The sequence below is a fragment of the Scatophagus argus genome, chromosome 10 (assembly GCF_020382885.2).
Source record: "Scatophagus argus isolate fScaArg1 chromosome 10, fScaArg1.pri, whole genome shotgun sequence".
In the NCBI taxonomy this organism is placed as follows: Eukaryota; Metazoa; Chordata; class Actinopteri; family Scatophagidae; genus Scatophagus; species Scatophagus argus.
The window spans coordinates 13,828,278-13,852,494 of record NC_058502.1 but is presented as its reverse complement, the minus strand read 5'-3'; the positions used below and the strand labels follow the sequence as shown (position 1 = coordinate 13,852,494).

General features: G+C 43.8%; 3 protein-coding genes across 6 annotated transcripts in view; 1 reads left to right on the top strand and 2 right to left on the bottom strand.

The window, feature by feature from the left end:
* The window catches only part of slc35f3b (solute carrier family 35 member F3b), a 44,473-nt gene extending 38,581 nt beyond the window's left edge, over window positions 1-5,892 (top strand). For both annotated transcript variants that reach the window (XM_046401254.1, XM_046401255.1), the window contains 5 exons: window positions 1,722-1,941; window positions 4,200-4,325; window positions 4,820-5,012; window positions 5,113-5,202; window positions 5,500-5,892. In XM_046401254.1, coding sequence (XP_046257210.1) covers window positions 1,722-1,941; window positions 4,200-4,325; window positions 4,820-5,012; window positions 5,113-5,202; window positions 5,500-5,744 — 874 coding nt within the window. In that variant the 3' untranslated portion in view covers window positions 5,745-5,892. The remainder of the gene's footprint in view (window positions 1-1,721; window positions 1,942-4,199; window positions 4,326-4,819; window positions 5,013-5,112; window positions 5,203-5,499) is intronic.
* Window positions 5,893-7,706: 1,814 nt separating this feature from the next.
* On the bottom strand, window positions 7,707-11,863 carry LOC124065655 (5-hydroxytryptamine receptor 1D). The gene is made up of 3 exons (XM_046401251.1): window positions 11,521-11,863; window positions 9,645-9,805; window positions 7,707-9,511 (listed from the first exon to the last, which is right to left on the bottom strand). Exons 1-3 carry the CDS (start codon window positions 11,861-11,863, stop codon window positions 8,195-8,197), a joined length of 1,821 nt encoding a protein of 606 aa, XP_046257207.1. The 3' UTR covers window positions 7,707-8,194.
* Window positions 11,864-11,892: 29 nt separating this feature from the next.
* On the bottom strand, window positions 11,893-24,110 carry tarbp1 (TAR (HIV-1) RNA binding protein 1). Of its 3 annotated transcripts, none has more exons than XM_046401248.1 (29): window positions 23,055-24,109; window positions 22,865-22,965; window positions 22,715-22,784; window positions 22,195-22,343; window positions 22,047-22,099; window positions 21,833-21,930; window positions 21,607-21,742; window positions 21,417-21,513; window positions 20,610-20,699; window positions 20,346-20,493; window positions 19,980-20,246; window positions 19,518-19,615; window positions 19,263-19,421; window positions 18,941-19,140; window positions 18,584-18,827; window positions 18,270-18,458; window positions 17,958-18,157; window positions 17,813-17,884; window positions 17,565-17,685; window positions 17,035-17,145; window positions 16,760-16,909; window positions 16,562-16,648; window positions 16,254-16,459; window positions 16,079-16,160; window positions 15,818-15,989; window positions 15,533-15,718; window positions 14,751-14,875; window positions 14,487-14,623; window positions 11,893-12,670 (listed from the first exon to the last, which is right to left on the bottom strand). In XM_046401248.1, the coding sequence occupies exons 1-29, from the start codon at window positions 23,983-23,985 to the stop codon at window positions 12,490-12,492; spliced, it is 4,860 nt and encodes a 1,619-aa protein (XP_046257204.1). In that variant the 5' UTR covers window positions 23,986-24,109; the 3' UTR covers window positions 11,893-12,489. The 3 variants fall into 3 exon arrangements, with proteins under 3 accessions (XP_046257204.1, XP_046257205.1, XP_046257206.1); XM_046401249.1 differs by having other exon boundaries at window positions 22,865-22,962; XM_046401250.1 differs by lacking the exon at window positions 11,893-12,670 and having other exon boundaries at window positions 14,512-14,648; window positions 23,055-24,110.
* Between the last annotated feature and the right edge of the window lie 107 nt (window positions 24,111-24,217).

Sequence of the window (24,217 nt, the reverse complement as noted above, 5' to 3'; positions counted from 1 at the left end):
TACCAGATGTGGTAAAAACCTCAGAAATAAAGCAAAGAAGTGGACTTTGAGTTAGGATTTCTTTGTCAAAGCTTCACGAGTGTTATAGTTGAACATACAGAATAAAATATATCACAAAAGGTCATCAAAACACAACAGAGAAGTATCACCTGGTCCATTTGTCAATAAATTCATCATAAATCATCTCTATTTTGCTTTGCTCAGTGTCATAGGTGATAGCACACAAAAATCAGGCCCAGGCTCCCTAAACACCCTAATCTGAAATACTTTGCCTTTAAAGTGTTACTGCTGACTTCATGCGCTGCTAGACACTTTAAAATCTGCTTTCATAGCACCTTCCTCAGCACAGCTGTGGAGCTGGAAGTCTTTCTGAAAACCAGAGCAGATTAGAGGCCTCACAAGTATAACAGAAAAGTATTCAGAGTCTGTAATTAAGTGACGATCAACTTTAATGTGATTGTCACTGAACTGGAGTTCCAAAGGGTGGAGTAAGCAGCACGTTTTTACTGCAGACTCAGCTCTCTGAGGCAGATTCAGAAACACGCTTCTCCTCAGTATCTGACAGGACAAATGTGCTACCTGCCACTCCTCATTTATTGTTGCTTCATTGTTTTCACAGTGCCAGATGCTTTTGGGATAAACTGTGTAACTCAAGAACAATGTAAACAGTAGCAGGCAAAATGCCATTGTCTCAAAAACAAAAAAAAATGTAGTAATGTTATATCGGGTGAAAGAGAGAGTTGTGGAGTTTGGGAGCAGAATGAATATTTCTTGGCACCACAGCAGAGTGATGCAATATCACGTTTTATTGAGTATGATGTTTCAAAACATGGCAGCAGAGTAGAAAGAAACAACCTGCAGCTTCTTGTGTGCAGTTAAAAACTCTTCTAGACTGAGAGCGAGACCAGACATAAACCAGAATTTAGTGAAGATAATAAAAAAAACAAACAAAAAAAAACATCCATGATATATGACTAAGCTTCATACTTGGCCAGGAACACAACCCTTGAAGTTGAATCAAAATATTTTAGTTCCCAAAGTATATTCAGTAATTCTCCTTATGTACCAAGTCATCACAATCTCGCCACAGATGTTCAGCATATGCCCATGTACCAGGAACAGTTATTTGTGTGTCCCCAGTGTATTTATATAATATTGACATGATGGAGCCTCCAGCATTGCACTCATATGGAGCTCTGAGAGTCTTGTCAAGTAACACTGACAAGGGAGGAAGATGAAAACTTTTTTCAGCAGACTTAAACATCTGCCTTTTGTTGCAACAAAGACAATATAACATCTTCTACGCGAAGATATTGCCCAGATTTATCCTTACACTAACAAGAAATAGGCAGCTCAGGTGTGAAACACCTGAGGAGGTAAGGAGTTTAATGAATGGAGGCATGTTAACTTAATCTCAGAAATATTTAACTAAATGTCCTGTGGTAGATCTGTTTGTATTTGTAAATATTTTGTTATTTACCCAGTCAAGCAGAGTTGGCCCCACATGCACTGCAATGCAATGATCATTATGATGTAACTGTTTAAATGGGAATTCAATTTTACACATTTTGATCCCTCTGGTATTATTTGTTTAGACAGAGCTGTTTATGTTCATTAATATTGATTGAAATCCCAGACCATAATATTTATCGACTCTTAAATTAGTTATACCACGTGTTTCAGTATGCTCACGCTGTGCTCTGCGTTGTGCCTCCACACAGGGAGTGCTGTAGATTTTTCGGGGATGACGGGCTGACACCCAAGGTGTTTTTCACCAAGGTAGCTCCTTTTGGCCTGCTGTGGATCCTCACCAACTACCTGTACCTGCAGGCCCTCAGGAAGATCAACACAACAGACGTGTCAGCGCTTTTCTGTTGTAACAAGGCCTTCGTCTTCCTGCTGTCTTGGATTGTACTCAGAGACCGCTTCATGGGGGTCAGGGTGAGTCCATCTGCCCCGTTTGTGTGCCTCACGTCCCAAGAGACAATGTTGTCGCTGCAGGGCTATACATATTTGTGATAACTTTAATCTGTAGTAAACAACATATCATTACATTTGTTTATCAAATCATCTCACCTCCATTCAGGTTTATCTTGTAACCCTCTGGAGGGGTCATGACAGCCAGGTTGGAAGCCATAAACATAGACAAAGACAGAAACTATTTCTATTTGCATTCCATCTGTGATAAATCAATATCATCAACTAATATTGACACACCAATCCATCATCGTACCTAAACTGCAGTGCTGCTACAAGGGTTTGCTAACAGAAAGATAACAAGATGACCTTCACTCACCCTTTGGCTTTCTATTGTGTTTCTTTGCTTTGATGGAGTCCACTGTAAGTGTCCTGGACTGTGTATCTATCACCTCTATTGTGCAGGAGTTCACTCATGATGACAAAATAAATCTTTGCAACTCTCAAAGGGCTGCAGATAACACGTTCTGGGTTTCACTTAACTGAATTTACAGTAGAAGAGGAGTAGTAACTCCGAGCTATAAGCACAGCCTGGTCGAGTAGTAAGCATGTCACCTGTGTGGAGGCGATGTTTCCTGCTAGAGATCACCGCGTCACTCAAATGTGCCACCCGGTGTGTGTCTGCGTGTGCGTTCTCGTGTGTTTGTCACTGATTTTGTCTGCTTGAGGAAAGCCAAGTCGAGGAGTAAGACGTTTATCTGTGTGAACTGAGGGATCTCCTGCTCGCCTCCAGCTGCACCTACTCACTTTCTTTAATATCTGCAGCCGTCCTGCACTCTGCACAATGAATTTCCCCCTCTTTTTTTGCCTCTCCCACACTCACAACCTCCCCATCCCTCCCTTGTGCATGCCCCTGCTCCCCACCCCCATTATCTGCGATGAAAGGCCTCAGTAGAGACAAATACTGTAATAATCCTGCTTCTCTCTCTCTCTCTCTCTCTCTCTCTCTTACACCCACAGCCCTTCTCTCTCTCTCTCTCTCTCTCTCTCTCTCTCTCGCCTTCTCCCTCTTGCTTGGTGGTGGGGATTGCAGTGTTTGGATGTCTGCAGCAATGCAGGGGATCTTGGACGGGTTTGTCATGAAAGTGAAGGAGGGGAGAGAGAAAGATGGAGGATGCTAAATCATCCTTACTAAACAGGCATGTGTGGATGTGCTTGTTTTTGTTGATATTGGGTATAAAAAGATGGCTCAGTTTGGTTTAATTTTGAAGAGCCTTTTGGTTGACGTGTGGCATGGATTTGGATGTATCAGTTGTTAAGGGAGTTGGACACAGGCTTAGCCACATCTACATACTGCAGTAATAACACTGTACTAACACTGTAATCACATAAGCTACTCAGTGCGCAGGTGTTAAATATCTCAACAAACTAAAACACCAACACACGCAAGGTCGCTGACCTTGCAAGCAAACAGTGGAAGGTGTAACCGTGACTGACAGCGAGCCTGCAGTGCAGAAAGGGCCATTTTGCCAAAGGTGCCTGAAGGCTTTGGCCAAGTAAAAACACATGGCTCATTTATCTTCCTGACACCTCCTTAATGCAGAGCTAATCTACTCAGCTGAACTGCGCCCTGTCCCTATCGCCATTCTTTAACCCAGCACACCTTCATTTATGACCGCATGCACTCAAACATATAACACAGACAATGCTGTGACTGCAAAAAAGCATAGATGACATATTTGGGTTCTGGATCTTGCAGACTGAGTCACAAAGAGATGGCGTGCTGCAATTTCTGGAGCTGTGGAAATTGCAGAGGCGTGGAGTGTGAGTGGGTGTCAGAGGTGTGGGGTGGAGTGATTTAAGGGGGGGGGGGGGGGGGGAGTTTGGTTTGTAAACATGAAGGCAGTGTAACGAAAATCAATGTCAGACAATCAAGCCAGCACTGTAGAAGCTGCCTGTCCTGTGTCGGAAGCATTTTGCGCTGTTAATCTGAGAACAGATTTCATTTGTGAGCGTGCTTGTAGTTTGCCTGCATGTGACGAGCTATGGATAGTAAACGAGCGCCCTGCTGACAGTGAAATAAAACCCACGTATTAATTATAACCATTACAAGCCTTGTCCTGTGAGGCTTGTGAATTCTGTAGTGAGTAACTAAGTGGAAGCCATGTGTGCCTGCTGTGTCCCTGTGCAGCAGTAAAGACTCAGGCGTCTTATCACCCCACTGCGAGCAGCGTGTCATCCATCCGTCACTGCCTGATGTTCCTCCCTCTCTCTCTCTACAGATCGTAGCTGCTATCTTGGCCATAGCAGGCATTGTAATGATGACCTACGCTGATGGATTCCACAGCCACTCAGTCATTGGCATTACTTTTGTGGTGGCCTCTGCTTCAATGTCAGCACTCTACAAGGTATGTGTTTGCATTTGAGCAATGGTAAAGAGCATTATTACTTCTTTAACCCTCCCTTGTTGTGAGGCCTTCATTTGCAGTGGAATAAAAAGATGTAAAAATAGCTAAACATATGTATGACTAATTTGGTCTTACATAAGAAATCTTGGAGTAGCTCCCTTCTCCCTTATGTAAGTAGGTGGCAGAAGACAGGAGAAGATTATAAAATGTGAGACTCAGCTGACAGGAGCATGTGACACAGGAGTGAGCGTTCAGTTGCTGGCCTCAGGCTGTGATGTCCTGATCAAGAAGGTTATGGGACAGATAGCTATATTTTGACAGGGCTCAGGTCTCCTCTGCCCTGCTGTCTCTGTTGCCTAATGTGATAAACAGACTGCAGCGGCCTTGTGCCAGAGACATGACAGGTGCTTGGCAGGTGCGCACTCTGCAATACCCCTCAGTTCCTTCAGGGGGCAGGGTTTTTGAATTCACAGCCATCCTCCGTTTATCCTCAGGTGCTCTTCAAGATGGTCCTGGGCAGTGCCAAATTTGGAGAGGCTGCACTCTTTCTGAGCATCGTCGGAAGCGCCAACTTTGTTTTCATCAGCTTTGTGCCGTTCATCTTGTATTTTACACGTGTGGAGTACATTGGCTCGCCTGAAGACATCCCCTGGGCCTACCTCTGTGGGGTTGCTGCCCTGCTTTTTGGTAGGGAAAGATAACACATGGAACAATACTTTTTTGTGGGCGTGTTTTGATATGTTCATTGTGTAGTCAGCAGTTGCTCTGATTTTGATTCTTCCCACAGCTTTCAACATCCTGGTGAACTTTGGCATTGCGATAACATACCCAACTTTAATCTCGCTGGGCATCGTCCTAAGTGTTCCTGTAAATGCCAGTAAGTTTCTTTCCTCCGAGACCTAGCGTTTATATCTGGTCAGCATTTAATATTTGATGGCACTGAAATCCCCTGAAAAGTTGTCATCTATATTTGATGAAGAATAGAATTTAAATTTTAAATTGGCTTCCTTCTCTTTGTATGATTTGTGATTTTATGTGACAAACATGAACTTATTATTCATGGAGTTTTGCATATTGATGTTTCACATTAATCCTATAAATTCTTGCTTGTTAATTGCAATATTTGCAATTTCATTTATATGCTCATTAACAGTGCATCCTCGTAATTTTACAGTGGTGGACCTCTACACATGTGAAATTCATTTCAACACAGTGCGCCTCATCGCTGTGTTCATCATCTGCCTGGGTTTCCTCATGCTATTGTTACCAGAGGACTGGGACCAGTGCATCATCCAGCTCAGCACAAAGCTGCGCAAACGTGATGAGCCAGCAGAGGGCAGCGGAGAGGCAGGCGCGACCACAGGGCTCAACTGGAGAGGGAGAGCCAGGACCTCCAACATGTCAACATTTGCACATTGACTCCGTGAAATACTATCATTCAAACAGACGCAGACAGACACAAGGGAGGGAGACACACTAACACCTAGTGTCGATGTTGGGACATGTGATCTGCCCTCACTTTTGCGCAGCTTCCCAAGTGAATAAAATATTTTAGACTGCCCCCTGATCAGTTACATTTCGGCTTACAGGGGGATGAAGGAGGCACAGACTGTGCATCATTCATTTGGCGTCCATTTCACTCAGACATTATCTGAGCTGGTGCATGGATTTATATCACTGTATTCCTTCTTACTCCAAAGTTGATCAGGTATAACTGATTGAGTCATGTATTATTTTTTGTCGTACCTCTCAATCATTCCATTCACTACTTTCTCGCACCTGGGTAGACTTGCCAAATTGCCTGATATTTTTCAGCTTGGAGAAACATGACAGACGCTTTTCGAGGCAGGCCTGACATCTTGTGGACCTGTTGTCTTTAACATGTACACATTTACACACCTTTAAGATCCAAAGAAGAATGCCTAAAATGCTGAACACAAAAGGGAGGCCTGCAGTGGCGTCCCTCGGGTGTAAACAGATACCTGCCTTTCATGCACTGTACATAACTGTGTTTCACAATTGGATGTCCTGGAGCTGTCGAGCCAGTGGGCTCATCTGATGTGATGGGGACCTGTCTGGACATCTGAGGAAGCTTTCACAATGCCTCTCTCTGTGCATCCTGGGTGGTCTGGTCCTTTTTAGCCACACTGATTGCCGCCCCCCCCGGTTATGTGCTTAACTCCCACTCTGCTGATGATGACACCCATTGCTCAGGCCCACAGCGTAGTCACGAGAGATCTGAACCAGTATCTCTGTTGGATAAATTTTAAGTTCATGATATGACTGAGATTTGTTTGTCAAAAAGTGTGAGTGCTTTCAGTCCATCCATAATTCAGCATTTGCTTCTTCTGCTGCTTGACAGCAAACAGTATTAACACAACCAAACAATACAGGTAATACATCTATGTACCTGTATTGTCATGTATTGCCACTATTCACTAGCCGTTCCATCTACTCAAACTAATCTCGTCGAGTATCCCATTCTGTATGGACTAAAAGCACTGACAGGCTTCATGAAAACTTTGAACAACCCCTTTAATAACTCTGAACATCAACCACCATAGCCATTGCTAAGCATCCCTTTGAATTCCTGGCACATGTAACTTTCTAGAGTCATATGCACACAAACTTATCTGCTACAATTCTCAGTTACTTTTTCCTGAAAAAAAAAAAAAAAACAGACAGGAGATGAAAACTGTCTCACTGCGGCTCGATGGGAGGTGTGTCGACACATGAGAATGGCTCACATTAGTCCACCTCTGCTCTTTGTCACAAAACAAAAACAAAACGTCTCACTGCTTCTGTTGTCATGAATCACATTTCTGAGGCAAGTTATCAACTGAGACAGACCTGAGGGCAAATGAGGCACACGCCTTATAGAGTGACTGGTGGAGACTCTGCCTTGTTGTGAATGTATGAACATCACTCGACCACACATGCTCGCTACGTGCTATCTGTTTTTTTTTTTTTTACGGTGCCACCACAGACTGCTGCAGAGAGACTCTTTAATACTATCCTTCTTGTACTCATCTGACTGAGTTGCATTTTTTTGGAACAAACTCTTGACACATCGTACAGGACTTTTTATATTTTTTGCATTTGGTTGCTTACTAACCTTGAGGGGGACAGTGAGTGACATCTGCAGGACAAGCATGCACATACTGTATGAGCAGATACAGCTGACGAGTCCACTTCACTGCCTTTTCTTTGTTTTGCAATAGAGTACAATAGCACTGTTTCCCATTGTCATTCTCTATGACAATAAATAATAATATTGTATTCCTCTGGAATTATTGCTAGACATAAATGTAAACCTTTGTAAGGAATGATGATTTTTACACTAAGATGCAACATATGATTATCACATTTGAGGAAGAAATATTTAGAGTGTGAATAAATGATGGGTTTATTAGATCTACTGTTGGGTGTCTTCAAGTGTAATCACATGTACGATATAAAAGATTTCTTTTCAATACATTTCTTTGTCCAGGTTTGTTTTTTCCTCCGTGTTGTAATGCTGTGCTTTGCGTAATGGCTGATCACTGGAAATGGCCACAGACAACATGACACATTGAAATAAACAAAGTGATCTCAGCTAGAACTGAAACAATTAGTTGATTAATCAGTCAACATAAAATTAATCCACATCTGTTTTGATAATTTCTTGATAGTTTCAGTAAGATTTGCAGCTTTTCTTTGTCCTATATGATGACTATTTTAGAATGCTGATCAGACAATACAAGGCATTTGAATATGCCACATTATTTTTACAACTAAATGAGTGATTAATGCATTAGTTATTCGAAAGAAAAATAGTCAGCAACTATTTTCAAATATGTTTTGCAACAGCAGCTGCAGAACTCAGGCTGCTAACAAACATCATGCTCTACCCTCACTGTTATCTGGCCATAGAAGAAAGTAGCCTGACGCTCATTGGTGAGAGCAGAGAAAGGTAGTCTGCTGCCCTCCTGTGGCCGAGAGGGGACGTGCAGGTAGTCCACCCTTGTAGACCCATCAGCATCTTGCCACACAGAGCAGGACGGTGAGGTATTGTCATGGTGACACACTTGGCATAGATGCTCCTCTGAAGTATGTTTGAAGTCAGTACTAACAGTAAAAATGGAGGAGGGATACTTGTCATCACAGGTTGAAGTCTCAGAGCTGGAAGGCAGCCCAGGAGGGGTGGCAGTCAGAGTGGAGGGGTCACTGCTCCTGCCGTCCTCTCCCTCTGTCCTGGTGTCCCCTCCTCTGCCCACCACACTCCCCAGGCGTGCTCTTATTTTTTGCCTCAGTCCATGTAGAGCACACTGGAAACGCTTGCTAAGCAGAGCGTACAGCAACGGGTTGATGTCTGAGTTCAGCAACACCAGCCAATACGAAAAAGTGACAGCAGAGGGTGGAACGAAACTAGATTTACCTGAGAGTGCAGTTTCTGCAGTCTGAATCAGGGCCACACCTATGTAAGGTGTCCAGCAGAGGAAAAAGGCTGAGATGACCAGGAAGAGACGCACCACTCCATGGTGGTTATGGTGCTGCTGGGAGTTCTGCAGGGGTGGCTGGGAGGCACTCTGAGCCAGGAAGGAGAACAAACGTCTGGACGTAGGGTTATTCTGCTCTGTGCTGGAATCAGAGAGGGCAGGGCTGATATAACTCCCCTCTTCTCTACTGACCTCAGACACAAACTGTCCACTTACATGATAGATCAGTCTTGAGGGGCCGCGGAGGCTCCCAAAGTGCTGGTGAGATGAATCATGGGGAGTGAAGGTGGAGTTTGGACTCCTGCTGCGCTGGACAGAGTCCTCCAATGTGTGGATCCTCCTGGCGTGGCTGCGGGCCACCTTGACAATGTTCACGTAGCAGAAGAGGATGACCACTGCCGGTATGAGGTAGGAAAAGGCAGCCATCAAAGCCGTGTAGCTGGGACTGCTGGCCAAGTTGACTGCACAGCTGTACATGGGAACCACATAGTTGATGGAGCTCCAGCCGAGCAGGGGAGGGCAGCTGGTGGCCAGGGCCTGCAGCCAGATCCACAGGACCACAGCACAGGTCCGCCACAAGGTGCAGCGGGAGGTGTAGCGCAGGCAGTCGATGATGGAGTGGTAGCGGTCGAGGGCAATGGCAGCTAATGTCAGCACGGAAGCCGTACAGTACACAGAGGAGGTGTAACCGACATAGGAACAGAGATGCTGTCACACAGGAGAGAGACAGAATGTCATCACATGCATGCTCACTGTGATGTGACCTGAGACATCAGATTGATGTCACGTCAGACACTAATGACTGTAAAGAATGTCACAGTAAAGGACAGAGGTGACGTACAATGCAGTCGACCCAGCCACGGTTCATGATGGACAAAGCAACAAAAGGCATCACACCCACTCCCACCAGGAGGTCACTGATGGCCAGGTTCATGATCAGCACTGATGTCACCGAGTGGAAGGTCTTGTTTGCAGCAACAATGACAATGACAAGAATATTACCTACACGGAAATACACACAGTGACAGACAGGTCAGACTGGTTGGATTCAGACCACACAACCATCTTTTACATCTTTTCTTGTTCTTAAGCCAGGAAAAAAAGGCATAGATTACTCTTTCTCAAATAAAGCACTGAAAAAATAAATTAGATATTATTTTCCTTTGTTTTTTATCTTAGAATTCATGTCAACAAATAATAGTTTTGGCACAGACATTTACTTTGTGCATGACCGTGGGGCCACAAAGTCAGGGAGAAGATGTTTTGTGTCTCTCTGAGATGAATGCATGTTGGTGCAAAATGTGCATATCAGTCCCGGAACAACAGCAAAGGACCATCTGCAGATGCTTGAGGAAACATATACAAAGGTATCTCCACAGTAAAATGAGTCCTGCACATGCAGACAAACGTCTAGAATCTTAGTTTTTCTCTGCTCTGATGAAAGAAAAACTGAACTGTTTGATTATAATGATGTTTCGGGTGGAAAGGGGGATGCCTGCAAGCTGAAGAACACATAACCAACCGTGAAGATCAGGGGTGGTAGCATCATGTTTGATGGTGCTGTGCTGCAGGAGGGACTCACAAAACAGATGGTACTATGAGGAAGTCATGAAACGGTGTGGATATATTGAAGCAAGATCGCTTGGTCAAAAATAGGTCTTACAAATGGACAATAACCACGAACATCAATATACTAGAGAGGCCATCACAAAGCCCTGACCTCAATCTGACAGAACTGAAAAAGTGAGCGTTAGAAAAGGGGGACCTGCAAACCTGAATCAGTTACACCAGTTCTGTCAGGAGAAAAGGGACAGAATTCCAGCAACTTATTGTGAGAGGCCACATGCCAAGTATGTAATACTTTGTAAATACTGCGATGAAAGAAATAAAAGCTAAATTAAATCATTCTCTATTATTCTGACATTTCACATTCTTAAATAGAGTGATCCTACCTGACTGAAGAGAGGGAACACTTTATGGGAGTGTCAGGAACTGGGAAAAACTGAATGTATTTGGCTGAGGGGTACATAAACTATATTTGAACTTCTGCACTTTTTTATATCCTACATCCTCTTTCTCAGTCCTCACTCCCTTGAATGATTTTCTTTTTCAAATATATATTGTATGAACATTCTTGAAGAGAACCTGAGAACACGACTCACAGCCAGTGGCCGCTTCACTGTAGGTCTAATAGCTTTGCATGTGACAAAAGAACTTATTTTTTCCAAAAATAAATAAATAAATGAAAGGTCCACGGTTCGTCTACAAGCTGTTAAACACTTTATGGCTTCCTAATTAGGCCTATTCATCAATGGTCCAGTCATAAATGTTACAGGTTTAAGTCATTAACATAATGAAATAGGTGGAACTTTCAAATAAACCGTCCATCCATTTTCTATATCGCGTATCCGTCAGGGTCAAATAATATCAATATGTTAATAATTAAAACATATCAGTCCACGTGCTCTGAGACCGTTAAGGGAAGTAATTTATAATTTCAGCAACCACAAATACAGAGTGCGTCACCATGCTAACAGTGCGTGTGATATCACTGAGGTGGTGGAACAAGGAAATAAAATGTTAAGAAGAATTGATGTGCTTTTGCGTAACTGTGTCGAAGTTACTTAAAATTTGAATCTGTAGAAAATATTAAGAATTAGAACAAGTCGAAGCTTATATTGACGCATTAAAGTGTAAATAAACAGCCAAGTGTGTACCTGTCACAGCACCCAAACACATCAGCACCATGAGGATCTCCAGGACCAGCCGGACCCGTCCGGACGCATAGTGCCCTGCGTCCTCCGTGCAGCTCGCGTTCACCGCTGCCTCCGTCCGCAAAGACGACCGGGGGCTACCCAGGTCATCCATGTCCATCTCAAAGCAAACCGCTGTCCTTACATGATGAGCCACGTAAAGAAATAAAAAAAAAAAAAAAAGCGTGACTTGACGGAAAAAGAAGTGAGCGTGATCAAACGTTCTCCACCTGTTCCCCTCGTGCTCAGACAGGTCTCCAGGTGAACCAACTCCTTTACTCTTTGAAGGGGAGGGAGGAGGACGCATGAACACCAAGAGCTAAATTTAACCCCTTGCAAACTAGTTTTATTTATTTATTCATTCAACCGTATCAAAAGGTTTTACAATTTAAAAAGAACTGCACACACACTGCAAATATAAACATCAGTGAGCCACAAACAAAAGCAGCATTTACAGTACATATTATGGGTTCTAGTTTCTTGGGTGTGAATATTATAGTCCATCCTGTTGCTCTGAGGCAAAAACTAACTGCTTACATAAACAAGAATGTTCCTCCTCAAAGGGGAAAATTCCCACGTACGTCTCTGCTCTGCCGACACACAGCTTGCCTCCATTAATACAACCGCATGCCCAGTGGAATATTTAGATGTAATAACCAGAGCCCATCTCTATTCATGACTCTCATTAAGGCACAAGGTAACTGCTGACCTGAAACCAGAAAGGACAGAGAGATGGAACATCCTGAAAGGCCCTGATGTAACCTGTATGGGGAGCACCTTCATGCACTGTGGCTCAAGTTTACATGTTCATTTTAAGCCCCCCCACCCCGACTCTTTTCGCAGTTGTTTCCAGGAGGAGCACCAAGGAAGGCCAGTGTCTGCAAGGCAGATGCCACAGCCTGCTATAGGACTGTGCTGCCGGTCACCGCCGCTTCAGCTGCGTTTCGAGTCGACTTCAGGCGAGCCAGAGGTGAGGTGCTGCCGAGTGTATTCCCAAATCAGCAGAGCAGCGCTCACATGCACGTTGAGTGAACGGATGACCCCTTGCTGGGGGATCTCCACACACACATCCAGCATTCGGAGCAAATTGGCAGGTATACCTTCTCGTTCATTGCTATAAGAGGGGGAAAGAAAGAGAGAGAGAGAGAGAATATATATATATATAATTCAGGGAGGGACAGGCTTTTTTAAACAGGTTTTCATGTTGAGTGAGAAGACTCAGAACACTCTCATGTTTGTACAAGAAATACAGAGCCAGAGCCAGCAGCTGGTTAGCTTAGCTTAGAAATAAAACCTTTGTTTAGACACTTTGGTGTTTATAGGGATTAAATAAACAAAATATAAAGCATTAATTAGAGAGATTAAGAAGAACTGGATGCTGTACTTTGGACAGGACTAACTGTTTCCCCTGCGCTTGTGCTAAACTAAACCAGCTGCTGGCTCTAGACACATATTTATCATAAAGACATGAGAGTGGCATCAACCTTTTCAAGCTATCATCAGCAAAAGAATGAAAAGGCATATTTTCCAAAATATAAAATCTTTCTTTAAATCCAACTATTTCCATACCTATTATGGAAAGAGTTCAGTGTTTACCCTGAACTTTTAGGAAAGGGAATTCACAGGAACAGTATATAAAAATTCAACCTCAAAGAGGGTTACTCATCTGCTTTTCAACAGCAGGTGATATTTGGGATAGACTAATCTATCGTGCAAATTAATTTACAGAAACAATCGCTGAAAATTATTCAGAATGTAATCAAAATAAATTCTGCTGCAGGATTTACACTGGATTGAGTTTCATGACAGCAACATGTCAGCACTGACATCTGTTAATGTGACACCAGAACATCTGTTTTTTCAGTCTTCACTCAATTGTGTATCATATGCACCTCAATCAACATTTTTTGAATGGTTTTCATTTCCACTTTCACTTGGTATAACGATGCTGTGCACGTGATTTAATTTAAGGGCCCTATGAGCAGACAAGTCAATTCTTCAGTTTCTCAAGTCCTTAAGATTATGAAGAATTAACTTCTTTTTTTTTTTTTTTTTAACACAAATGACTCATAAACTCAAGTCCAAGAGCAAATCAAACTGTAATCAACTGAGTATATACTGAGATCCAGCAATATGGGTCATGCAAAGCAAACATAAAGAGGTAATGAGTTTGGCTTTCAGTCAGAACGCAGAGGGTGCCACACAGTAAGAAAGCATGATTTGATGAGCTACACTTATCATGAGAGCAACTGGCTGAGATAACAGCGACCTGATGAGAGATTAGAGCCGGGCCGTGCTGTGCAGGGGAGAGCGCAGCTGTGAAAGCACTCAAGATTCAGCTCACACACGATGTGTTTGAGCTAACAGCCTTGTTCACACGTCTGTGGCTGAACGGTCTAAAACAAAACAGGACACCTACACAGACGCCGTGATAAATATTAATCTCTCCCTCTCCGCCAGGCCAGTTGCACAACAGTAACTACACCTGCCAACTACGCAGTCTTATAATTACAGTTCAGAGAAGCTACAAAGGGTTTAATAAAACGATCTTTTCTGTCCCGTTGGCCCAAATGATGGAAGCCACAGTGCAGATTCACGACCACAATACAGTACACAAGACGCTTTTCTGCTGTTGTCACCACACATTGGTTTGTGTAATTTATTTCCTGTGTGCCACCCCTCAGGGAGAACCAATTACAGGCCAGCATGCCCCAACAGGTACACCATGGAGAGCAGAGGCACAGGCACCGCAGGGAAACACACTAAACTGGCAAGATAACATTAAATAGCCTCGTCAGCTCACGCCTTCATGTATGTGGGAATCACAAGGGAAGACAGAAGCTTGCATGCATTTATGCAAACTAAAAAAAGCACTGTGCTTTGACTTAACTTAACTTAACTACATGACTGAGTGTTTAATGCTGTCATACCCCAGAAGGAGCAGGGTCTTCTCAGGGAACTGGTAGTCCTGGAGGCTCTGACTGTTGGCTGTCTGCTCCACTCCAACAATGCAGTAGCCTTCACTCTTCTTCACCTGCAGGAAGTCAGTGAGCTCCACAGGTTTCACCTGATGAACAGATTCAGTTTGTAATCTAAGGAATGAAGTAGATGAACGTTTCATTTCAAACACATTTCTCAGGTTCCTGAGAAAAACTCTCTTCAGGAGTAATGTGAGATCATTTTATGCACTTCACCTCTAACAGGGGAAGCCAGAGCTCAGACGAGACACTCAGGGACTGAAAGTGTTTGTCGCTGACGTGGCGGAGGCTGTCCAGAACCAGGGCACTGGCACCGAAGATCTCACAGGTCCTGCACAGACCTACAATAACAAACAAACAAATGAGCACAAAGCCTAAATGTGACATCTATCTAAATATGATCTTTGAATTGCCACAATGTCAAGCTGTGGTTTAAAAAAAAAAAAGACCCATTACATCTAAAAAGAGATTTTTTTTTTTTTTTTTTTTACATAATCTGTTGCTGTAATGACTCAGCATGAACTGATAACAGTCTGTTATCGTGGACACAGACAGATATTAAAAGGTTACACCTATAATGGCAACTGAGAGGGCAATTTCATTTACAGAGCAGCTAATGTTCTTGCTTACATCACCCAGTTTCAATATTGATTTTGAAAATGGGTCTTTTCCTCTATAAACAAATTCTGATTGATTCAGCCCGTTATCATTTGAGACAAAAGCATCGGATTACACTAGCAGAGAACATAAAATACAGGGGTTTGTGGTGAAAGCTGGACATTCCCTGTCTAAACTCTGATAAGAGAGCTTAAGGGACTGGTTTTAGCAGCAGCTGTGTTTGACCTCTTCGCCCAGATCATCATTGTGACACCAAACAAAAGCCTGTAATGTTCCATAAATGGAAGAGTACTAGTACAAGAGACATTGTACTAGTGTTTACTGACAAAGAAATACAATAAAAAAAGCAAAGAAATGTGATTTGTCATGCTGTTCCTCACCTCCTAAATTGGTGGGCTTGTCAATAAGAGAGGCTACCACCAGCAGGGCGCCGTGCAGTTTGCCCAGTCGAGCTGCCCTCTGCTGTGGAACCAGCTGAAGTTCAAGCTCCTGCTCCTGGATTCCCAGTCTCCAGGGTGTGATCTTCTTCTGCACGTCAGCCCAGCGGTCCTCCTTATTCTGCTCACCTGCAGGATACGACACAGAGACCTCTCAGTCTGAGATGAGGTACGACGAAGGCGTGTTATATAAAGCAGTCCCACTGTTTTTGAGAGCTATTACTATACCTTTGTCTTGCTGGATCCAGTCTCCAGGCTGGAGCTGGCTCAGCTCAGGACTGGGATTTCGCAAAGCCAAAGAGGGACTCTCACAGAAACAGGACAGTTTCTCAAACTTCCAGGGTGGAATCCACTCATCATCAGCCAACTCTGACAGACTGGGGAAAGTATAGAATATTGTCTGGGAAAGAAAAAACAAATACATGTTATTATACATTGTTACTGTATTTTAGCAGGATTCATTTGTTTAGCAGAAACATACTTGCATACCTCAACACTGTAATCCCTGATAGGATGAAAGGCACCAAAGAAGAAGTGCTCCTGAATCCTCATCCAGTTCTTGTTGGCATTTCTAAATGATAAGACAGCAAATAAAAACTCAAATAAACACATTTTACACATTGCAGCCAGCTTTTTGGAGTTGTTGTAGCTGCTCTGCACTCACCCGGTGCTCTGCATTGCCTCAGCCTGGTACAGACAGGCTTTGATCACAGTGGACAGCCCTCCAAAACCATCAGCCCCTTCCCTTGCCCGAACTTCAGCCAAGGTCCACACCCTTTTCAGCGCCAGTAAGGCATACAGGCGCACGCTGAAGTTATGGTTGAAACACCACTGCAGGATGATGTCCAGCGCTTTACGCAACTGCACAGCCTTGAAAACCCACAGGGGGAGAGAGGGAGAAATGTTTCATATACTGAGAGGTGATGCAAAAAGAATGGGTGAGTGAGTGAAGAAAAAGAAATAAGGCTTTACCTCATCCTTAAGATTAGGAATGATGACATTGAAATGTACCAGGACTGACAGGAAGGTGCAGCTACTTGTCTTGGTCTTTTCATGATCCTGTATAGAAAACAGAGAAATCATTCAGTGATTCTATGTTACTCATAATATATTACTGTAGCATATTTTAGTATGTATTCTGATAGTTAGGTGTCTATAGTGGGAGCTCACCATGCTGAAGCAGGCCCAAAAACTGTCCATGTGTTGTGGATAGTAGACAAGAATCAGAATCATCATCCACTCGATCAGGTACTTGACCGATGCCTGGTTACTGCAGAATCCAGCTTCAAACACACGGTTCAGAAAAGTGGCAACAAACTCCTGCATGCATGCACACGCATATAGACACACACACACACACACACACACACACACACACACACAGACGTACACTGTTGCTTTCTGAGAGGTTATTTCCTGTGTGACTGTAAGAGTAATTGTCTTACCTCTCTGAGTTTGGGCAGCAACAGCAGCAGTGTCTGCCATACTCTGTTTTTCACACGATGTTGCAGGGAGTTGCCATAGTAACGCACTTTTGACTTTGATATGTCATTATCCTGGAGAGATGGGATGGAGGGGAGTAATGGAAAATGGTGTTGTTAAGCTGTAACTGCTGCTTAATTTATTATCTTAATGAAAAAAAGCTGACATGCTAAGAGTAATTCAGAATATCATAAAGCAAATCAAGTAGCTGTTGCCACACATAAACAAAGTACAAACAAATTACATATTGTTTACAAATTAGAGACCGGCTTGTCTTTATCTCTGCTCTTTTCAGCCCGGGATCAAAATATGAGACAGGAGATTAATTATTCTCATGAAAACAAAAATTAAGATGCATGAGACACAAATCTTCAGAACTGATTTATTGATTTTATTTTAGCTGACTTCCAGTGGAATATCAATGTCAACGTAACATGATAATATATTTTGCCAAATAATGTTCAAATAAATACACTTCAACTGTATCATGTACCTTTTTCAATAAATCCAGGACTAGTTCCTCCATCAGTCTTTGATGCTGCAGATTAGAGGAATCCAGGCGACTGAGGAAAGCCAGTACACATATGCGGGGCAACTGATCATCCCTGTTATCACTGGAAAATGATGAAAAGTAGGTAAACTGTCAAAACAACTGCACAGTAAGAGAGACCTCTTGTGGTACTGTTTTAAATCACAGCCATGAAGCAGGCAGTTACCGCAACACAGAGAAACTGAGCTCACCTTGTAACTGCGACATTGGCAGCACACTCTTCACCGAGTTGCTCCACATATGTTTGGACATCCTGGATGAGCCTTTGAAGATGAAACAGTTAAAACGGCCCATAGAAACAAGTGAACAAATCTGAGAAACGCTGCTGAAAGTTACCGTTGATCTCTCCTGAACACTGGTCCATAGACACAAGCCTCAGTGAGTATGCTGATGTGGCTGAAAACACAAGAAAACGTGGAGTGGGCCTTGTCACCGCTGCCTCGGTCGGCGGGCAGCCATGTCTGACAGCAGTGTTGAAGCAGTACGCCAAACACTCCGCTCTTTGACTGGGACAGCTCCGTCAGCTCAGCGGCAATCTAAAAACAATCGTACAGCACCACCACGTGTGTACATCGTGGAAAAAGCATACTGAAAGTGTAAATCAGCGTATCCCTTTCTTTCCAAGTCAACCAGGCCAATTCTAATTACCTGTTTTAAGGTGGCGACGAGTGTCGGAGCCTGAGAGTCTGTTAGCTCAAGCAGCTTATGGTGGAAGGCCATGGAGATAAAACCTCTCAGGGCCAGCCAGAAGTCATGGGCATTGGTGGTCAGCCCCTGCACCAGCTCCCAGCTAAGAGTCACAGCTTCCACACAGAGGGTCTCCTCACAATGCAGTAACTGGGATCAAAACATGTCCAAACCAAACACTTCATCAGATACTATGCAAGTTTTTGCAAGAAATCCTTCATCTTATAACTGTAAAGAACTTGCTAAACCTAAACCCCTCAATTCAATTGACTCACTTGTGGTAGCACTGTCTCCATAAAGGTAAGCACAGGCAGCACCAGGTCACTGGGCAGCAGAGCCAGGGCCTCCACAGCGCAGCTCAGAGCAGCCTTGAGAGTCTCAGGCACTCTGGAAACCTCTACACCCTCTGGAATCCCAACAGCCTTAATCAGGAAGCTCAGACACATCCACTGGTCCCGCATGAACTTTGCAGCAATGCGTCCCCAGTCCTGCAGCAGAGGACTATGCACTCCTCCATCACTAATGAAAAAGATGATTTTTCTGAATATTTTTCAGTTAATAAAATCCTAAATGAATCCAGATTTTTTAAAAATGTATTATACATTTTGAGGTTTATTGAGTATTCCACTGACCTTGAACAATCTTCAGTCTGTGGTTTTTGCAGGCGTTTGTTGAAGTTCCCCAAAGCGGATGGACTTTTTGACGCTGGATTGTAGAAGTAGTCATTCAATGATTTCAGGACAGAAATGGTCTCTGGTTGCATGTCAATCACTCTCTGCTCCACAAGATCACACACCATAGCCACAGATGCCATAGCAACTGCACTAGCCATCTGATTTTCCACAGAGTGGATCAGGCAAGGGAGAAAAAAAAAAAGCGCTGAATAATCAAGCAATCAAGCTGATTTATGAAATTCCTGCCTGATGACAAGAGCTTGAATATTTCATTTTGTACCTGCTGGCTTGGTTCTTGCAGGACCCTGAGGCTGTGCTTGATAAGTTTAGGGAAACAGGTCTGCTGAAGCTTATTGTGGTGCTGTGGTGCAGAACTGTATGTGATGACCAGTTGCCTCAGGACACACAGATACAGCTCTGCCCGCTCCACATCAAACAGCTGTATGAACAAACAGCACGTGCACAAGTCAGAGCTATTCACTGGGAGCATCATTGTTAATTGGAGTGACGGTGATTTGCTTGAGTCACTGTTTACCTCCTGCAGCTCACCAAACAGCCTCCTCTGGATAAACTCCTGGACTGGATCGACAAGTTTAAAAATGAGCTTCTTCATGGCCACCATCACGTTATCCACTGTGAAAAACAGGGTCAGAGGAGTTGAACGTCACACACTCTTAAGCCACTTAACCAAGACGGGGACTATTGTAAGTATAGTGCTACCAGAAGACCTAAAGAAAAGTTTGGTTTTCAGATGCTGAGATGTGTTCCATGGCACAATTATACAATAATATGATGCTCAAAGCAGCAGGTTATGTTGTAGATTGAATAACAGAGGACTAGATGCTAGATCCAAAGCAACACTAAATCTACGGGTTGAAGGATAAATAGTAGATCTCAGCCTTAGATACAAGAAAAAAAGTGAGAGTATCCACCTACTGCAAACGCAAGAAGGCGGACTCAACAGCTATAACTACGAATCAGTGTTATCCACACAAACCTTGCTCCTCTCCAGCATGCTGACAGCTTGGTGTTCTTCCCAGCTGGAACAGTCGGAAAATGAGCTGCAGGCTCTTGTCACTCTTTCGCACAGGCAGGTAGACATTGGTGTTGACTCTGCTCAGGGTGTCCAGCAGCGGAGACAGTAATGACTCCAGAGTGTTAGCAGTCTCTGCGCTGAGTTGATTCCTCTCCATGTCCACACACAGCAGAATGGCCCTGGCCAACTTATCAGCCTCTTTCTGGTCGGGTAATCTCTCAGTGTGACCTAAGGAGAAGGGAGACAAACTTAAACCAACTCCAACAAGTGCAGCCTAAACAGCTGTGTCCAATGATCTGACAGATGACAACATCGTCTTAGACTTACCTGTGCTGGGTGGGACACGGAGATAAGTGTACATCTCGTTCTGCACATAGCTTCTTACAGTTTCCTTCTTTGTGGCAGCATCAGCACAATCTCCATTCAGAATTCTGGGCTTGAAACTGCCTTCATTGTCATATAGCCAGACACACAACTGCAGCCATGTCAAAGATTCACAGGGAAGCAACTTAGTCATACAACATCCATAACATGTGATTTAAACAACATTTTAGGCTGGTTAATTCTCCCTGTTTCTTTAATACAATGTACCTGTTTCCATATCTGTGTGCCTCTACACAGGGACTCGTCTGCACGAAAATCCATCAGGAAACTAAAAACATCATCTAGGGTCACTGTGCTCTGCAACAAGATATTTCAATTACTCAGCAGCTGTATATGAAAGCACAGGGGCTGGACAAAATAAAAGAAACACCAGACAGTGCAGTACAACAGCCCCACAGTGAGTTCAGTGTCTGGTTTTTATTGAGACTTTCAGAGGTATATATTTAACTGGTGTCTAGATTTAATCATCATGTAGTGTTGCTGAGAAACTATCCCACTAAATGTCAATCACTCATTTCTGGTGGAGTTTAACAATGTGTAAGCACTGATCCTCTCTGGCAAAACACTTTTTCGTTGTTTGGCATATGTCGTGAAAAGCAGTAAATCTCTACATTTACTAAAGTGAAAGCAGCTATTTTATTTTTTTTTATTTTTACATGATAATTAACTTCAAAGTTTCATCGATGATCGAATTTCTTTTCTTTCAATAACCTGATAAACTAATTTTGTCTGAATCTACAGACTGTAGACTGAATTTCCCTCGGGATCACTTGAAATACCTCAGGATCAATAAAGTGTCAATCTACCTATCTACAATATACTATCACATTAGCACCTCAGTGCTCATAAGTGAAGTGAATATTCGCTAAAAAACAATAATATACCAGGTAACTGTAACAGTTCAAAAAAGCTGTAACATCACGACATTCAAAATGCTGTTCACAGCAGGCCTGTCATATTGTATTTGGAGGCGTTTCAGTTATTTCAGCACTATGTGCGCCATTTGTGTCTTACCACGTCAGTCAGACAGAGGGCACTGTTCAACAGGAAGCACTGAGCAGCACCTCTCAGGAGGACCTGATGAGTGATCATGGTGCAGCGCAGTACCTCCCTGTGAAACACCACAGATTTAAATGAGCTTCCATGTCAAGTGTAGCCAGATATGACACAGTCTGTCTAATTACTGTGAGGCACGATGAGGTACCTGAGAGCAGTGAGCCCGTCGATCCCCAGCAGCGGACTTGGAGGGAGTTTGGATAGAGCCTGAGAGAGGAAGAGAAGAGGTACTGCGCACCAGTGCTTAGAGCACATCTGCTGGATCATCTGCAGCAACATACGGCCTGCAGAGCCAACACAACAGTCAAAGTTGGATCGGCATTTTTACCATGAGAAGTGGCTTTGTTAAAATGTATTCACTGTGGCTTCTGTACCTCTATGCTCTGAAGGCAGGCTGCTGAAAAAGGTGGCCATGAAGACTTGGAGCTTAGCCCCAAGTTCGGGGCAATCTCCTACACTCTGCCCAACCGACCTACATGTGGACAGAAGTTTGGTTAATGAGGACAGGTGCAAAAAATACACTTGAGAACACAGTAGTTCCTCAAATATTCAAATCATTTGCTTGAGGTTCTGACTTCAAACCCTCACCTGTGGAAGAGCGACGTTTCGGACAGAACATCCATAAAAGGTCCAACGATGAACTGAGGAGTAAAGCAACATGGAAGGAAACTTGAACGTACAAATAATGCACTAATATGCCCAAATCACACTGATTGAACTGCGTCTGAGCCTGTACCTGAGAAAAGGCTAAAGCAAAGTCCGGCTGCTGCAGGACCTGCAGCTCGAGCATGTGACACACTCCCTCTCTCATCAAGGACTTATTCTCACTGTGGAACATCCGCTGGTACACACACAGCAGCCAGGAGGGGTGGAACAGGCCTTGACCTGATGGAAAACAGGCACAAACCGTCAGGTTGGCACCTCACACAATTTTTTTTCTCTTGGGTTGGTTTATTCCACGGACTGCATTTTCAATTGAACAAAGCTGTTTGGATTGACTGTATGTAACAAACATCTTTTTACCATTTTCAAACTTTAACTGAAAATATAAGTGTGTTGATGAAATGGTGAATATGTGATGAAAAGATATTACGATCAGTTTAGTCTTTTTGATTCATGGAGAAAAAAGGAGGTGGAATGTGATAAAGCTGAATCACTTTGCTCAACGTACACCAAAACAAAGCTAGAAATATAAACCTAATTTGCTGAAAGGACATAGAGAGGAAATACAAAACTAAGCCAGATTCTAGCATTACCTTGACTATCATTCACTGTCGTCTGGATCAACGTGTCTATTCTATTTAGAACTGGTCGGACGACATGAACCTGGAGAGGAAAAGAAACATTACAAAGCTGTTCTATCATGATTTGCACCTCTGAACCAACAGTCATGTGTGATTTTCTACCTGATTCTCCTCCAGGGTCTCCATCACCAGCACATAATCCTCCCAGAACTCTCTAAGCAACTTGCTCCTGTTGGGGGTCCATCTGAACAAGGTCTCATCTGCTATGATTATAAGAACAGAGAGAAAACACATCATGCAGCACCAGCAAATATAAACTTAATACTCTGTGGGCACATCTAAACACTTTTACCTTGGCCTGATGGAGAGAGAGAACAGTCCACGCTGTCCTCCTCTGACAGGGCCACACTCTTTTTCAGCAGGTACAAGGCCCTCTTGCGTGACACGCTGTCTCTGTGAGTCAGTCCATCCTGAACCATCCTCCAGAACTGGAGAGACAGACGAGGGTCACAGGAGGAAGGGGGTGAGGAGGAGGGGGATTGGCTGTGAGGTTTGAGCAGGTGGTCTGACAGGGCGGTCAAACACAGCAGCGCCCGCTCTGTAACCACAGGTGTGCGGTCAGTGGAGTGCCAGCTGCACAGATCATCCAGGATCAGCTTAAGCACACCTCCTAACCTCGCACCGCTGCAGCAGTTCAGGAGAGTTAGAAGAAGCCTGACTGTGACTTTGGAGACCAGTGGATCAGGCAGTGTTTTGATGCAGGACAAGGCAGATGTCAGGATTGTGAGTGTGAGATGCTCATCTGTTGAGAGAGAAGGTATGAGAACAGCCATGAGTTCGCTGGCAACCTCCACGTTGAGTCGTCCCGGTGCAGGCGCATCCTCTTCCGACATCTGGAGTGACGGGAGGACAGACAGAGCTACCCGCCCCGGTACAACCTCGTCACACAGCGGGAGACAAACACTCATAAGTCGGCAGGCAGCCGCGGTACTCTCCCTGCACTGCGTGCCTTTGCCGGCTTCTGCTGATATTTTGGAGAGAAGAGGTAGACAATGGGTCCAAATCACCGAGTCGATTTTATTTATAATAGATTTTCTATTAACAGTTGTTAACGGAGTTGTGTCGGAGTCGGCCATGAGTGATCCCAGTCCTTCAATAAAAGCTGACAGCGCCTCGACCCGCTCCGTCTCCGGCCAGGAGTCACTCGGCCAGGACAGAGACTCAAACAACAGGCCATAGTCAGGAGAGCTGGATAAAACCGCGTTAATTAATACGGAATACATTGTAGAAAGCTGCTACACCGGGAACAAGCAAGCTGAAGATAACCCGCAGCCGGCTCTTCTCACTGCTGCCATGAGACGCACATTTTTCTAAGCAGAGTGTAAACTTCCGCATACGTATGTCCAAACTCTCGCGAGAGGTGGGAGTTTTACTAAATGAGTAGCTCTCACATATGGCGCATATTGAAAAAAATACACCAATTAAGTGGATATCAAATGTAAACAGAGAATTAAC